Source organism: Caretta caretta, chromosome 10, assembly GCF_965140235.1.
Source record: "Caretta caretta isolate rCarCar2 chromosome 10, rCarCar1.hap1, whole genome shotgun sequence".
Taxonomy (NCBI): Eukaryota; Metazoa; Chordata; order Testudines; family Cheloniidae; genus Caretta; species Caretta caretta.
Window position 1 is genome coordinate 16,031,262 of NC_134215.1, and position 14,571 is coordinate 16,045,832.

General features: G+C 41.6%; 1 protein-coding gene across 5 annotated transcripts in view; it reads right to left on the minus strand.

Moving 5' to 3' along the window:
- EIF2AK1 (eukaryotic translation initiation factor 2 alpha kinase 1) overlaps nt 1-3,597 on the minus strand; it is a 38,030-nt gene extending 34,433 nt beyond the window's left edge. For 2 of the 5 annotated variants that reach the window (XM_075132704.1, XM_075132703.1), the window contains exon 1: nt 2,900-3,133. In XM_075132704.1, coding sequence (XP_074988805.1) covers nt 2,900-3,026 — 127 coding nt within the window. In that variant the 5' untranslated portion in view covers nt 3,027-3,133. Of the gene's footprint in view, nt 1-1,782; nt 1,910-2,899; nt 3,134-3,509 lie in introns of those variants that run through there. The other 3 variants (XM_075132706.1, XM_075132707.1, XM_075132705.1) reach the window with 3 other exon arrangements.
- Between the last annotated feature and the right edge of the window lie 10,974 nt (nt 3,598-14,571).

A 14,571-nucleotide genomic window follows, 5' to 3' on the forward strand; every position in this document is an offset into this window, starting at 1 on the left:
ATTTTCTTGCAAATATTCTCAATGCTCGGTACCAGGGTCAAACCTTAACTGCTGAAGAAGAGGAGTTGGCTATGAAATGGACATCCAGCAATGATCCCTCCATAATGCCAACTATAATAAACTTCAGAGCTAAGTGTGAACCATTCAAGAAATATATGTTTGCTGATGATGTTTTAAAGAAAGTCACACCAGTGAACTGGTGGAAGTCACTTAAGCACTTGGATTCAGAGACTGTTGAAGTGATAATCTCACTTTTAACAGCAGTAGCTTCTGATGGTGTAGAAAGAATATTTTCTTCCTTTGGACTAATTCATTCCAAACTGAGAAATCGTTTGGGACCTGAAAAAGCAGGAAAGCTTGTTTTTCTTTTCCAGATTATGAAAAAAACAGGAAAATGAAGGCGAAGATGACTGAGTAAGCTGCAGAAGCAAATATTTTAAGTTTCTCATGTTGACCTGGCTGACATAGCCGATTTAATTTTTGTTCTTTTTTTAAAAAAAAATATTTTAACTATTTTAGTTAAAAACAATTTTAACAAAAACAAACCAGATTTTAAAAAACTTGAATGTTTAACTAAATTCAAAAATTCATATGTTTGTTTTGTTAAAATATTATATGTTTGCTGTTGAAGAAAAAAATCCAGAATACATAACATTGTCATTTTAGTTAAATAAAACAATTTAAATGTCTGTCTGGTGATGTTCTCCTCCTAATACAGCATGGTAAGAAAATTCTCCAAATATTAATGATTAACCTGCTGAATTAGAGATAGTTCACCTCCCAATGACTTCATAAAGATCTGCTTCAATTTCCTTTGGTAAATGAAATAACCAAACAGTCATTCATTTTCTGATATAGCTGTAAAACTAATCTGAAAAGTTTTCAAAATAAATCACTTTAAATATGTATAGTGTGTACCTTCTAAAAATGAAGCCTTCATCTATCTGTGAGTTGTGAAAAATATGTATTAAGGTTATAACAACCAACAAGAATGCACTTTTATGTAAAAATCCATGATTAAATCAAGTCTTCCTGACTAGTGGTTTAAATCAATTTAATTTAAATCAAATCCACCGTTAGGAATTGTGGCGGTAGGGATAACTCAGTGGTTTGAGCATTGGCCTGCTAAACCCAAGGTTGTGAGTTCAATCCTTGAGGAGACCATTTAGGATCTGGGGCAAAAATTGGGGATTCGCCCTGCTTTGAGCAGGGGGTTGGACTAGATGACCTCCTGAGGTCCCTTCCAACCCTGAGATTTTATGATTAGGAAAAGGATAGATAATAAGACAGTAAATATCATAATGCCACTATATAAATCCATGGTATGCCCACACCTTGAATACTGCGCACAGTTCTGGTCACTCCATTTCAAAAAAGATATATTGGACACCGAGAAGGTACAGAGAAGGGCAACAAACATGACTAGGGATATGGAACAGCTTCCATAGAAGAAGAGATTAAAAAGACTGGGACTATTCATCTTGGAAAAGAGACAACTAAGTGGGGAATATGATAAAAGTCTGAAAAATCATTAATGGTGTGGAGAAAGTGAATACGGAAATATTATTTATTTCTTCACATAAGATAAAAGCCAGGCGTCACCCAATGAAATTAATAGGCATCAGGTTTAAAACAAACAAAAGGAAATATTTCTTCACAGAATGCAGTCGCCTGTGGAATTCATTGCCAGGGGCGGTTTTGAAGGCCAAAAGTATAATTGGGTCCAAAAAAAGAATTAGATAAGTTAATGGAGGATAGGTTCCTCAATGGCTATTCACTAACCTCAGGTCAGGGATGCAACCCCATGCTCTGGGTGTCCCTAAGGCTCATACTGGATAATAGAGACTGGATCACGTGATAATTGCCCTGTTCTGTTCATTCCCTCCGAAGTATCTGGCACTGGCCACTGCTGGAAGACATGATACTTGGCAAGATCTAGATGGACCATTAATGTGACCCAGTATGGCCACTCTTATGTACAAATATTACAAAGCTTTCCCCCCGCCCATTAAATACTGTTTTTGGGGGGGGGGGGGAATCTGCTTAATTAATAAATGAAACATTCACAATGTAGCTCAGTAACACAGTCTCCATTGCTTTGTAGAATTCACAATAATCTCATCCTTCAAAAAGATCAGGATAATGATTTTGATAGAAGATTTAAATACTACTCAGGAGAATCAAACAAACAAAAAGCACCCTACACAAGCCAAGAGGAGAGTGGGAAGGAAAGGAAAATGGAGGAAAAACCAGAGACCCAAATAACCCTAAGAGGGAATGAGAAATAAGGATCTTCCACATTAAAAGTTTACATCAAACATCCAGATTCCCAGAGTCATCCCTACTCAGAGGGGAGACACAGCGAGGGGCCCCGGAGACCCTACAGAAAACACACAGTCTCCAGGAACCCCTCAGAAATACTTCAGGAGGACAAAGTGGGCAGACACTTAGTAAAAGTGGGAAGTAGGAATTAATGATTGACAGCTGTGCTGCTCTTGCATCACCCTCCCTACCACCAGGCACCTGACGCCTTGCAAGGGGCCAATTTCATCATCATCCCCCGCCCCCACCAGACAATGACAGGGGACACGGGGGGGGGGGGGGTTGTATCATCCCCCAGTGGGGCCCACGGGGGGCAGAGGGGGCGGGTACCCCACTCGGCTCAGGGGAAGGGGCGCCTCCACTGTGCGGAGGGGGTGGGGAGTTGCACTGCTCTCCCAGTGTGCCCCAGGAGCTTGGGGGGGGGCATTAAGCCCCCGTTCCCTGCCCCCGCAGGGAATATCCCTCTGGGGCGAGGGGGCCGTTGCGGTGCCCTTCCCCCCTCGGCAGCTGGGGGCACTTCCCTGCCCCCCCCCCCGGGTTCCTGCCGGAGTCGGGGACGGCGGCTCCCCTCACTCACCGTCGTACTGCGGCTCCGGCCCTTCCTCGGGAAACTCGATAGCGGGCGGCGGCAGGTTGGGCCCCATGGCCCTAGGCCAGAGCCTGGGCCGCCGTTCCCCCGCAGCGCCCCCGCCACCTCTCCACATGGCCGGGACCTCTGGGACTCAATTTCCCGCCGCAGCGTGGCAGAGCGACCCGGGGCGCAGGGGGCTGGAATGTACCGGCTCCTTCCAGGCCGAGCTCGCCCAGCTGCGCCCTCTACCGGGTCCCGCCGTGACGCGCCAGGAGTCTGCCTCGGTCGACCTCGTGTGGAGCGGGGTTGCCGGACGGCCACCTCCCCGCACCCGTAGGGATCGGGGGCGCTGACCAGTTCCCGCTCTGCTCCGAGGTGCTGGAAGTAGGAGTGCTCAGCACCCCCGCTATACAAATTGTTCCAGCCATTTCCCCCACACAAACACACACCCCTAGGGGCCAGGGCCCGAACACATCCCCACAGACCTCTGGTGCATAGAGGCTCTGGCTAATTTGATTCCTACACATCTGGGAGGCAGGGAGCTGGCTAATTCCCCCCCCCCCTCGCCCCCCGGCACTCCTTGGGGTGGAGAGATTGACATGCAGATTATACTCACCCTATATTACATCCTGTAATGCTGGGGGTTGGGATATCCCATCCCATACTGCGACCTTCAAGGGGCTTGGGCATCAGAATAATTCCAGGTTTCAGAGGAACAGCCGTGTTAGTCTGTATTCGCAAAAAGAAAAGGAGTACTTGTGGCACCTTAGAGACTAACCAATTTATTTGAGCATGAGCTTTCGTGAGCTACAGCTCACTTCATCAGATGTTTACCGTGGAAACTGCAGTTTCCACGGTAAACATCTGATGAAGTGAGCTGTAGCTCACGAAAGCTCATGCTCAAATAAATTGGTTAGAATAATTCCAGTGCAGGCTGCATTCATTGGATCTGGGGTACTGAGATACAGATTAGTTCCACTCACACCTGAGAATATAGATATTGACAGGTCAGTTTTTAAATTATGAGATCTTTGGTGCATGAGGTGTTCCTTTTTATTTGGAAAGCACCTAGCACATAATGGGCAGTAGCAGAAATTAATAATACATATAACTATTATAATATTTGCATCAAAAAATTGTGAGGATTATTAGTATCTTTGTCACTCCACAAAAAGTGGCACGGAATCCTTTTTACCAAACACATGGTGATGTCCTGAATCAAGTCTAACCATATTCCCAGACTGAACTTTTCCCAGTTTTGAGCACACAATTATTTTAAATTGCTAACAGCTTAATCCCTTACAAATTCTAACCAAAATGATCATATATAATCTTATTGTAAACAAATGCAGTATAATCTGTTACAGTGTGTATGGTAACACCCATTGTTTCATGTTCTCTGTGTATATAAAATCTCCCCACTGTATTTTCCACTACATGCATCTGATGAAGTGAGCTGTAGCTCACAAAAGCTTATGCTCAAATAAATTTGTTAGTCTCTAAGGTCCCACAAGTCCTCCTTTTCTTTTTGCGGGTACAGACTAACACGGAAACCTGTCAATTATAAAAATTTCTCTCTGATCCCAAAAAAGGGTCAGTGCCTCCAGTAACTATTAATTACAGTGAATGTTTCCTTAATTATCCAAAACCATGCTTCAATTAATTTAATTCAGCATCCCCAGCAATATTAACATATGCCAAGGTATTAAACATTATGGCCTGATAATAATGAGAGGTAGCGAGCACCAACAGTTCCTAATGAATTTACCACACCTGTACAAAAAAAAGAAGTATTAAAAGGAAGACACAAAACCTTGATTTATGTGCTGACTAAACAAGATTGTGATTCAAGTAAACAGCATTACAGTATGAAGCACAGATAATTTTCAACTATGCATAAAATTACAAGCATATGTAATGTACTAGCTCCTGTGTCTCTCTCTGTGTTAGTACTGCTCTCTGTTGCCCATAATAAATCAAACCTACTCAGGCCAGGTCTACACTACAGAATTAGGTCAATGTAAGGCAGCTTACGTTGACCTAACTCTGCAAGAATCTACACTACAGCATTGCTCCCGCTGATGTAAGTCCCCCACTACACCGACCGAATAACTCCACCTCCACGAGAGGTGTAGCACTTAGGCTGATATAGTTAGGACAATGTAGTGTCTGTGTAGACACTGCATTACTTATATTGCCTGTCAGCACTACATGGAGCTCTGAGCTGAGAGCCTGACTGCCCAGGGCTGAGAGCCCGCTCTGTCAGCTCTGTGCCAAGCCCGGGCTCTCAGCTCCCCATACTGCTCCACTTGTTACTCTTGGGAGAATTCTTTACCAAAAAATTAAAAACTCTATGCCAAAACAAAAATAAAAATTCTGTGTACAATATTTTAAAATTCTGCAACATTCTGTATATTTTATTTGTCAAAATAACACAATATAATCAAACCAGTTTCAATTATTTTGGTAATTTATTTCATAATACCTGTCAACAAGTATGTCTGTAACAATACAGATAGAGACTATCTGTATATTTTTTGACAAATAGATTCCTTACTAGCCATATTAATACAGAACTTTGAGTAATAATTCATTTAAACTACAATACAGGTTTTTTTTCCATTCCCCTCAGAAGCAGTGCAAAGGCTTCGGGAAGTCAGGGTAACAGAGGAGCTGAGGGAGAGGGAAATAATTGCTGGGAAAGAGCCTACGAGTGAACCTGGAGGGTTGTTGGGTATGGGTGCGAGAACTATGGAACAGGTTTTTTTCAGGGGGTAGGAATTGTTAGGGAGTTGGGGAGCTTCCCCAATGCAGACCCTTAGCCTCTCCCAATCAGTCAAGCACATCTGCCCCTGTCCCGATCTGTCCCAACACCCTCTCCCCATTCCCATGTGTCCCTGCACCCCCACTCAGCAACCCTTCCTCCCCTGTCCCCATGTGTCCCTGCACCCTCCTCCCCATCCCCATGCATTCCCTTATTTCCATGTATCCCTGCACCCCCACTCAGTCATCACATACCCCCCCACACCCCTCCCCAGCCTCATGTGTCCCCACACCCCCATTCAGCCACCCGTGATCCCATGCACCCCACTCCCCCATTGTCCTTGCACCCACACTCAGCCACCCCTGCTCCCATGTGGCCCTGCACCAAAACTCCAATTCAGCCCCCACCCCAATCTGTCCCCCCAATTTGCCCTTCTGAATCCCAGTCCGTATGACCCGCAGCAGCCTCCTGTGCCCCATGCTGTCCATCTGCCTATATTCTGTGCCTTCTCACCTTGCCCTTCTTGTCCTCCGTTATCAGCTGCTGATGGCTATGGCCGATGATGAGCTGGCTGCCCTTGGTTCTGGCACCACAGCAGCTGCCCCCTACACAGATGAGCTTTATCCTCATGGTAGAAAGTTCCATTGTGCCAGGGGAGCAGAGGTGTGGACCACAGTCTTCATCACAAAAGTTTAGGTGATCTTTTAGATATGCTGGGTCCGGGCTATTGAGAGCCTGGAAGATAAGGACCAGGACCTTGAACTTGACTTTATATTGTATTGGGGCTTTTGTAAAGCATTTTGACACATATTATCTAAGTGCTAAGTAGTATTCAGAAGGAAAACATTTACCAATAAAATAAAGACAAAACCACAGCATTGATTCTGACGTAGAGCACATATTTACATCTTGTAAAATCAGGTGCTATATGCAGAAGAAGGTGGTTCTAAAGGTGACCTTCAAAAAAAAAAAGGGGTGGGCTGGGGTGGGACTTTCACTTTTTTAAAAATTTGTAATCTACAAAGAAGGCACAAAAGATTTTTCTATTGTTTGTTAGGAAGGTGGTTTTCTGTTTGTTTTTCATATTAAAAATGTAAATTATGTCTACCCTATTTTTCCTGGAAACCTTGTACATGACTGAAAAACTATTAGATTTACAACATTATGGACACCATCCAAGTGAAACTTGATTAACTGATAAGGAAAGTTATTTGTATCCATACTGTTTAAAATTCTTTTGGTTTTTGTTTGTTAACACCTGTTTTATTCAAACATCTAATAGACAATTGGGAGAAGAGTTCTTGTGGTAAAGTTTTAAAACATCTGCCCCTTCAATTCAAGGCTGAGAGTGTTAATCTTCCTCTCTGAGACATGCACTGCATTTTTTAGCAAAACCAGAATTTACATTCCTGAAATTTCAAAAGTAAAAATCTAAGCAAAAAAAAAAAATTTTTTTTGAGGGTGAACAACAAAAAAATCCCTTTCAGATCTTTGTTCAGTATAAAAAAACAAAGTAGGCATAAGCATTTTTTCCATTATAGGTCACCTTCAAGAGAAGACAAAGGTCATTAGAGCTATAGTAAAGAAAGACAAAACAGAACATCAGAATCAGTCAGCACTGATTCTTGACAAACGCACAATTTAGTGGAGAGGTTGGCAAGAGTTGGGAAAAGGTTAAAAGACATAGTTTTCACCCCTTATTTATATATATTTAATTTATATAAACATATTTAAGTTGTGCCCATCGAGAGGGCAAAAACAAGGATGGTGTCATGGTAAGGGGTATACTACAGACCACCTAACCAGGAAGAAGAGCTTGATGAGGCTTTTTTTAAACAACTAACAAAATCATCCAAAGCACAGGACTTGGTGGTGATGGGGGACTTCAACTACTCAGACATCTGTTGGGAAAATAACATAGCAGGACTCAGATTATCCAACAAGTTCTTGGAATGTATTGGAGACAATTTTTTGTTTCAGGAGGGGGAAAAAGCTACTTGGGGAGAGACTGTTCTAGATTCGATTTTGACAATTAGGGAGGAACTGGCTGAGAATTTGAAAGTGCAAGGCAGCTTGGGTGAAAGTGATCATGAAATGATAGAGTTCATGATTCTAAGGAATGGTAAGAGGGAGAACAGCAAAATAAAGGCAATGGATCTCAAGAAGGCAGACTTTAGTAAACTCAGAGAGTTGGTAGGTAAGATCCCATGGGAAGCAAGTCTAAGGGAAAAAACAATTGAAGACAGTTGGCAGTTTTTCAAAGAGACATTATTAAGGGCACAAAAGCAAACTATCCCACTGTTTGGAAAGATAGGAAGTATGGGAAGAGACCACCCTGGCTTAACCAGGAGATCTTCAAGAGTCCTACAAAAAGTGGAAACTAGGTCAAATTACAAAGGATGTATATAAATAACTACCACAAGTATGTAGGGACAAAATTAGAAAGGTGAAGGCACAAAACGAGCCCAAACTAGCTAGAGACATAAAGGGTAACAAGAAAACATTCTACAAATACATTAGAAGCAAGAGGAAGACCAAGGACAGGGTAGGCCCGTTACCTTCAATGAGTGGGGGGGGAATTACAGAAAATGTGGAAATGGCAGAGGTGTTTAATGGCTTCTTTGTTTCAGTTTTCACCAAGCAGGTTGGTGGTGATTGGATGTCTAACATAGTGAATACCAGTCAAAATGGGGTAGGATCAGAAGAGGCTAAAATAGGGAAAGAACAAATTAAAAAAATTACTTAGACGAATTTGATGTCTTTAAGTCACCACGGCCTGATTAAATGCATCCTAGAATACTTAAGGAGTTTACTGAGCCATTAGCGATTATTTTTGAAAAGTCATGGAAGACTGGAGAGATTCCAGAAGACTGGAAAAGGGCAAATAGAACACCAGTGTATAAAAAGGGAAATACGGACAACCTGGGGAATTACAGACCAGTCAGCTTAACTTCTGTACCTGGAAAGATAATGGAGCAAATAATTAAACAATCAATTTGTAAAGATATAGAAGATAATAAGGTGATAAGTGACAGTCAGCATGGATTTGTCAAAAACAAATCATGTCAAACCAACCTGATAGCTTTCTTTGACACGGTAACAAGACTTGTGGATGGGAAAGCAGTAGATGTAGTATATCTTGACTTTAGTAAAGTTTTTGATACTGTCTTGCATGACCTTCTCATAAACAAACCAGGGAAATGCAACCTAGATGGAGCTACTATAAGGTGGGTGGAAAACTGGTTTGGAAAACCGTTCCCAGAGAGTAGTTATCAGTGGTTCACAGTCATGCTGGAAGGGCATAACAAGTTGGGTCCCGCAGGGATCTGGTTCTGTTCAATATCTTCATCAATGACTTAGATAATGGCATAGAGAGTACACTTATAAAGTTTGCGGATAATATCAATCTGGGAAGGGTTGCAAGTGCTTTGGGAGGATAGGATTAAAATTCAAAATGATCTGGACAAACTGGAGAAATTGTCTAAAGAAAATAGGATGAAATTTAATACGGACAAATGCAAAGTACTCCACTTAGGAAGGAACAATCAATTACAAACATACAAAACGCTGTTGCAAAAAAAGTGAACATCATTCTGTAGGTGCAGGTGTGTTGTAAGCAAGACACAAGAAGAAAAGGAGTACTTGTAGCACCTTAGAGACTTACCAATTTATTTGAGCATGAGCTTTCGTGAGCTACAGCTCACTTCATCAGATGTATACCGTGGAAACTGCAGCAGACTTTATATACACACAGAGATCATGAAACAATACCTCCTCCCACCCCACTGTCCTGCTGGTAATAGCTTATCTAAAGTAGAAAACCTGGATTTGTGCTGGAAATGGCCCACCTGATGATCACTTTAGATAAGCTATTACCAGCAGGACAGTGGGGTGGGAGGAGGTATTGTTTCATGATCTCTGTGTGTATATAAAGTCTGCTGCAGTTTCCACGGTATACATCTGATGAAGTGAGCTGTAGCTCACGAAAGCTCATGCTCAAATAAATTGGTTAGTCTCTAAGGTGCTACAAGTACTCCTTTTCTTTTTGCGAATACAGACTAACACGGCCGTTACTATAAGACACAAGAAGTAATTCTTCCGCTCTACTCTGCACTGATTAGGCCTCAACTGGAGTATTGTATCCAGTTCTGGGCACCACATTTCAGGAAGGATGTGGGCAAATTGGAGAGAATCCAGAGATGAGCGACAAAAATGATTAAAGGTCTAAAAAACATGACCTATGAGGGAAGATTGAAAAAATTGGGTTTGTTTAGTACATAATAACAGTTTGCAAGTACGTAAAAGGTTGTAAAAGGAGGAGAGAGAAAAATTATTTTTCTTAACCTTTGAGAATAGGACAAGAAGCAATGGGCTTAATTTGCAGCAAGGGAGGTTTAGGTTGTACATTAGGAAAAAATTCCTAACTGTCAGGGTGGTTAAGCACTGGAATAAATTGCCTAGGGAGGTTGTGGAATCTCCATCACTGGAGATTTTTAAGAGCAGGTTAGACAAATACCTGTCAGGGATGGTCTAGATAATACTTAGTCCTGCCATGAGTGCAGGGGACTGGACTAGATGACCTCTTGAGGTCTCTTCCAGTCCTATGATTCTATGTATAATACACCTCCATACTACCCGACTTATTCCCCACCCCCTTCACACACACACAAAATTAATTCTAGAAAATAAATCTTGGTCTTCACATTTTTGCTGTAGTTGTCTTTTAAAAGAATGGAAACAAAATCATATATTCCTATAGCAAAACTACCTGTGTTAATAACAACACTTGGAATGACTAAAACAGAAAGTATGTTTTTAAATCTAATTTATTTTTCCCTAATTTATATAGTTTATTTTTTAAATTTCTCTTAGTTTGAACAGTATTTGTAGTTAGTTTCTTTCTTTCTGACATGGTAGCACAATACTCTAATGTTTGGGTTGGAAATACTGATGGGGCATGTTTAACACAATAACTGGTTTATGTCTATTAAAATCAGCAAGCAAATAATAAATATTAATAAATAATACTTTCCCCAAAACTTTTATAAAACTTAAATTTAACCTAAACTGCCTGATAGTGTAACTATTTATTTCTTAGGATGTTTTCTTTAATTAAAAAAAAGCGGCTAGTGATTTGTGTTTTTAGAAATCAGAGAGGAGCAGGAACCTTATGTAGTCCTCATCAGCCATCTGTATCAAGCTACACAAGCAGCTAATGGGACCACCACTTTCTCTGGGGACTATTCAACTTGAAAAGTCAGCAGATAGCAAATTGAGAAAGTGACTAATTAGAACACTTTTGCAGGACCCTGTAATTGAACATTACAACTAATGGCTTGTGTCTTTTCATGGAACATTATACAGGTTCAAAATGGGTACTCTGGTTCACTTTAATGTTCACACTCAACAGATTTTTTTTTCTGACAGGGAGCTTACTGTGCCCTGTCAGAAACCTTCATCCTTCAATGTGCCTGCTCTGTGATATTGTAAGTCTTTGCAAATGCTGCAGTTTAAAAATCTGAATTCTTCTGTCATCCAAGAGCTGCCATTCCGCAGATCAAAACAGCCATTAGCTGTTTGAACTCTAAGGTTTCCATGTAGAGGTCATAGGTTTTGGGACCCTCTGCAGAGTGGCATCAGCAGGATCACATTTATCCATACTAGCCATCAGATGTGTATGTCTCAATGAACTGGTGCATTACCTCAGATTTTGGAAGCTGCCTGCTGAAATATTGTATAAAGTCCCCTTCAAAACTCTAAAATAACATTTACAGCTAAAAAGAAAATCCTCACTAAGAACATATTCTTTTCTGCACCATCCCTCCACTCACTTCACTGAATTCGGGAATTCTCTTCAAATGAAAAGCCTTTCAGCTTCTTCCTTCATGTCGTCTATTGTTATATTGCTGTAAAAAGATAGCAACAGACAGATGTCATTGCTGGAAGTTAGTTTTGTTAAATAAATGCTTGTACATTAAAAGCCTGTTGTTTTGTATACAACTGGAGACTGTGTACCTGGACAATAGAGAGATACTTAAAGTGGCTCTACGTCCACAATGTGAACAAATATCTTTGAAGAATGCTCCTCCATTTAAATTATCTTCAGAGAATACTGCTATTTTTTAGTAATAATTATTGTTGATATGTTGCAATATTCCACAGAGTTTTAATCAAGGATAATATTACTGTCAGACTTCTAAAATGAATGCTTTGCTGTAACAGATTGAAATGACCAAATCAACCACTAGCAGGCCTTTAAAATGGATCATGTTACTTTGTAAAGCTGTACCATTGTGAAATTACCATAGCTGTACGAACATACAACAAACTGCTGTTCACAGATTCCTGTTGCAGCTTGCCAAGTAAAAACCTTTTCTAACTGCCATTCAGTGAGTCCGGATTGAATTCCAGTTTCCACAAAATTGAGAGGATGAAAGTACTGTGAAGGCCATGTACTTGGCTCTCAAAAGAACAAAGATGTATGCTATGTCACTCAGCAGTGACTGCCAACCAACCAAATCCACCTCTCCAAGAGGCAGTAACTAGGTCAACGGAAAAATTCTTCCATAGACTAGCACCATCAACATTGGGACTTAGGTCAGCTTAACTGCATTTCTCAGGGGTGTGAATTTTTCACACTCTTGAGCAACATACTTGGGTCAACCTAACCTGCTAGTGTAGACCAGCCTGAATATAAAGGAAACAGTGCTGTGCCTCATCAGTATATTATTGCCAAAACAGCCTGTGGCATCTCATGATATCCCCTAGGATGTACAAAAATGTTGATCACTGACAAGATTGAACCCTCTGCAATTCCACATGTCAAAGCTCTTGGGGGAAAGGGACAAATGTCCATCATAACTCTTTGGAGAGGAAAGAAAGAAGCCAGTTGAGCACAATAATATTGATTCCTGCATTAGCACACCGAAGAGTCAACAGAAGTTCATGATCAACAGTATCAAAGGCTGCTGACAGATCTGGAAGTATCTGCATTGTTATTTCCCCTTTGTTAATTGCCACAAGGTCATCCAGCGCTGTTCTGTGCCATAGCCTCACAGGAAGCCAGGCTGGGCAATATAGGATGCCAGCAGAAGCCAGTGTTGCTGGAGTTTGTTCACTATCATCTTCTCAATGACATCGCTCAGGAAGGAGAGGTTAAACAGAAGATGGTAAATTTGCTACATTGTTGGCAATCAAGTGTTGTTTTTTAAAGAGCAGTCTGGTTTACTGAATGTTTTAGTAGTGAGTATAAGGAAGAAGGCATTCACTGTTTCTATCAGTAGTGAGCCAAGGTATTCCCTGTCAGTTTTGACTACCCAGAAGGGGAGCAGATCCAGGTTACAAGTGATAGCAACACACCTGTGGACAAAGACTATTCAGACAAAATGCAAACATAAGATAAGGGGGTAAAATCCTGGTCTTGAAGTAAATGAGAATTTTGTTATTGACTTCAGTGGAGCCTGGATTTCACCTACGGTTTTTAGCAGCCTGGAACCCAAAATCTGCTGTCTTGTAATTCCACAAAATTTCCACTCAGGATGATAGAATTACTCTGAGTTTTCACTTGGTATAAGTGAGGTCAGAATCTTTATGAAAGTCAGGGATCAGATTGGGAAAAAAAAATGGTGATGGAATTTTTCCAAGCTCTGCCAACAGAATAAGCTCTGCCCACATGAAGACACCACTCATGGTAGATTGTGCACATGTTCAAAATATGATCATGCATGCTCTTTGGGCTTCTTGGGCTCAACTCCCGCTCAGTGGAGTCTGACTACATCTATAGGCTACGCTGGGTGCAGCCAGACCAGAGGATCTTGTCTATAATCTCTATCAACACATGGACAGTGGCAAATGGTAAAGTGTTTGGTTTTTTTTTTAACATGAAAAGTATGGTCAAAGTTAAAATTTTGCATTTGGGTGATTTGGTATGAATCAGGGTTTTGAAGCTGAATACAGTAGTTAGTTGTGGTGGGGAGTGAGGCTGTTGCAGGTAGTCATTTTGAGGAGTGGGGTATGGTGAGGCATGGGAAAAAGCAGGACTATGTGGTATGATAATATTTTTTTACTTACTTTGCATAGGTGTAACTGGCTACACAAGATGTAGGGCAGTGGAGAATCAGTCCGTGTAAATGAACTCTGCTCCCCAGATTCTCCTCAGTGATTGTGTATGTGTGTGAACTCTAATCCCCAACACCCAATTCTCCTAGTGTGTATTTGAATTCTATTCAGGGCCTGAATTTGGGGGAGGAGTAGTGGTGCTCTGCACACAAACCAAGCTCCACTAACTTGAGATGCTACTTACAATGGACAGTGCACATGTTCAAAATATGATCATGTGTGCTGGGCTCCTTGGATCAACTCTCTCTCATGGGGATTTGGATACACCCTGGGGCAGGGCTGAATTGAGACATAAAGATAACAGGCATATGGTGTACGGCCATGGCTCCTGAATCATGCAATGACATCAGAGTCCGAATTTTAATTTAAAAAACGTATTTATACCTGTAAGTTTCTAGCCCTTATGATAGTGAACATTTTTTTTTTAAATGTGACCCGTGATGCAGTGATGTCTGCCTGAGACTGCAAATAACTTCCAACAGAGAGAATAACAGCAGTCACTAGAACCAAGGAGAAAGCCACCTGGACTCACACCCACTACCAGATCAGATTAGGCCCCTGCTGCACCAGTGGGAGGACTGGGTTTGTTGTGAAGTTGTTAGGAATTAGGATGCCAGGTTGGACTCTTTAGGACTGGTTTGCCCTTGATGGGCCTCAGCTCCCTCCTGGGCTCTGACTAAGGTTACCAACTTTCTAAATGCAGAAAACTGAATGTCCTTGCCTCGCTCCCTACCCCGCCCCTTCTCTGAGGCCCCAGCTCCCACTCACTCCATCCCCCCTCCCTCTGTCGCTCTCT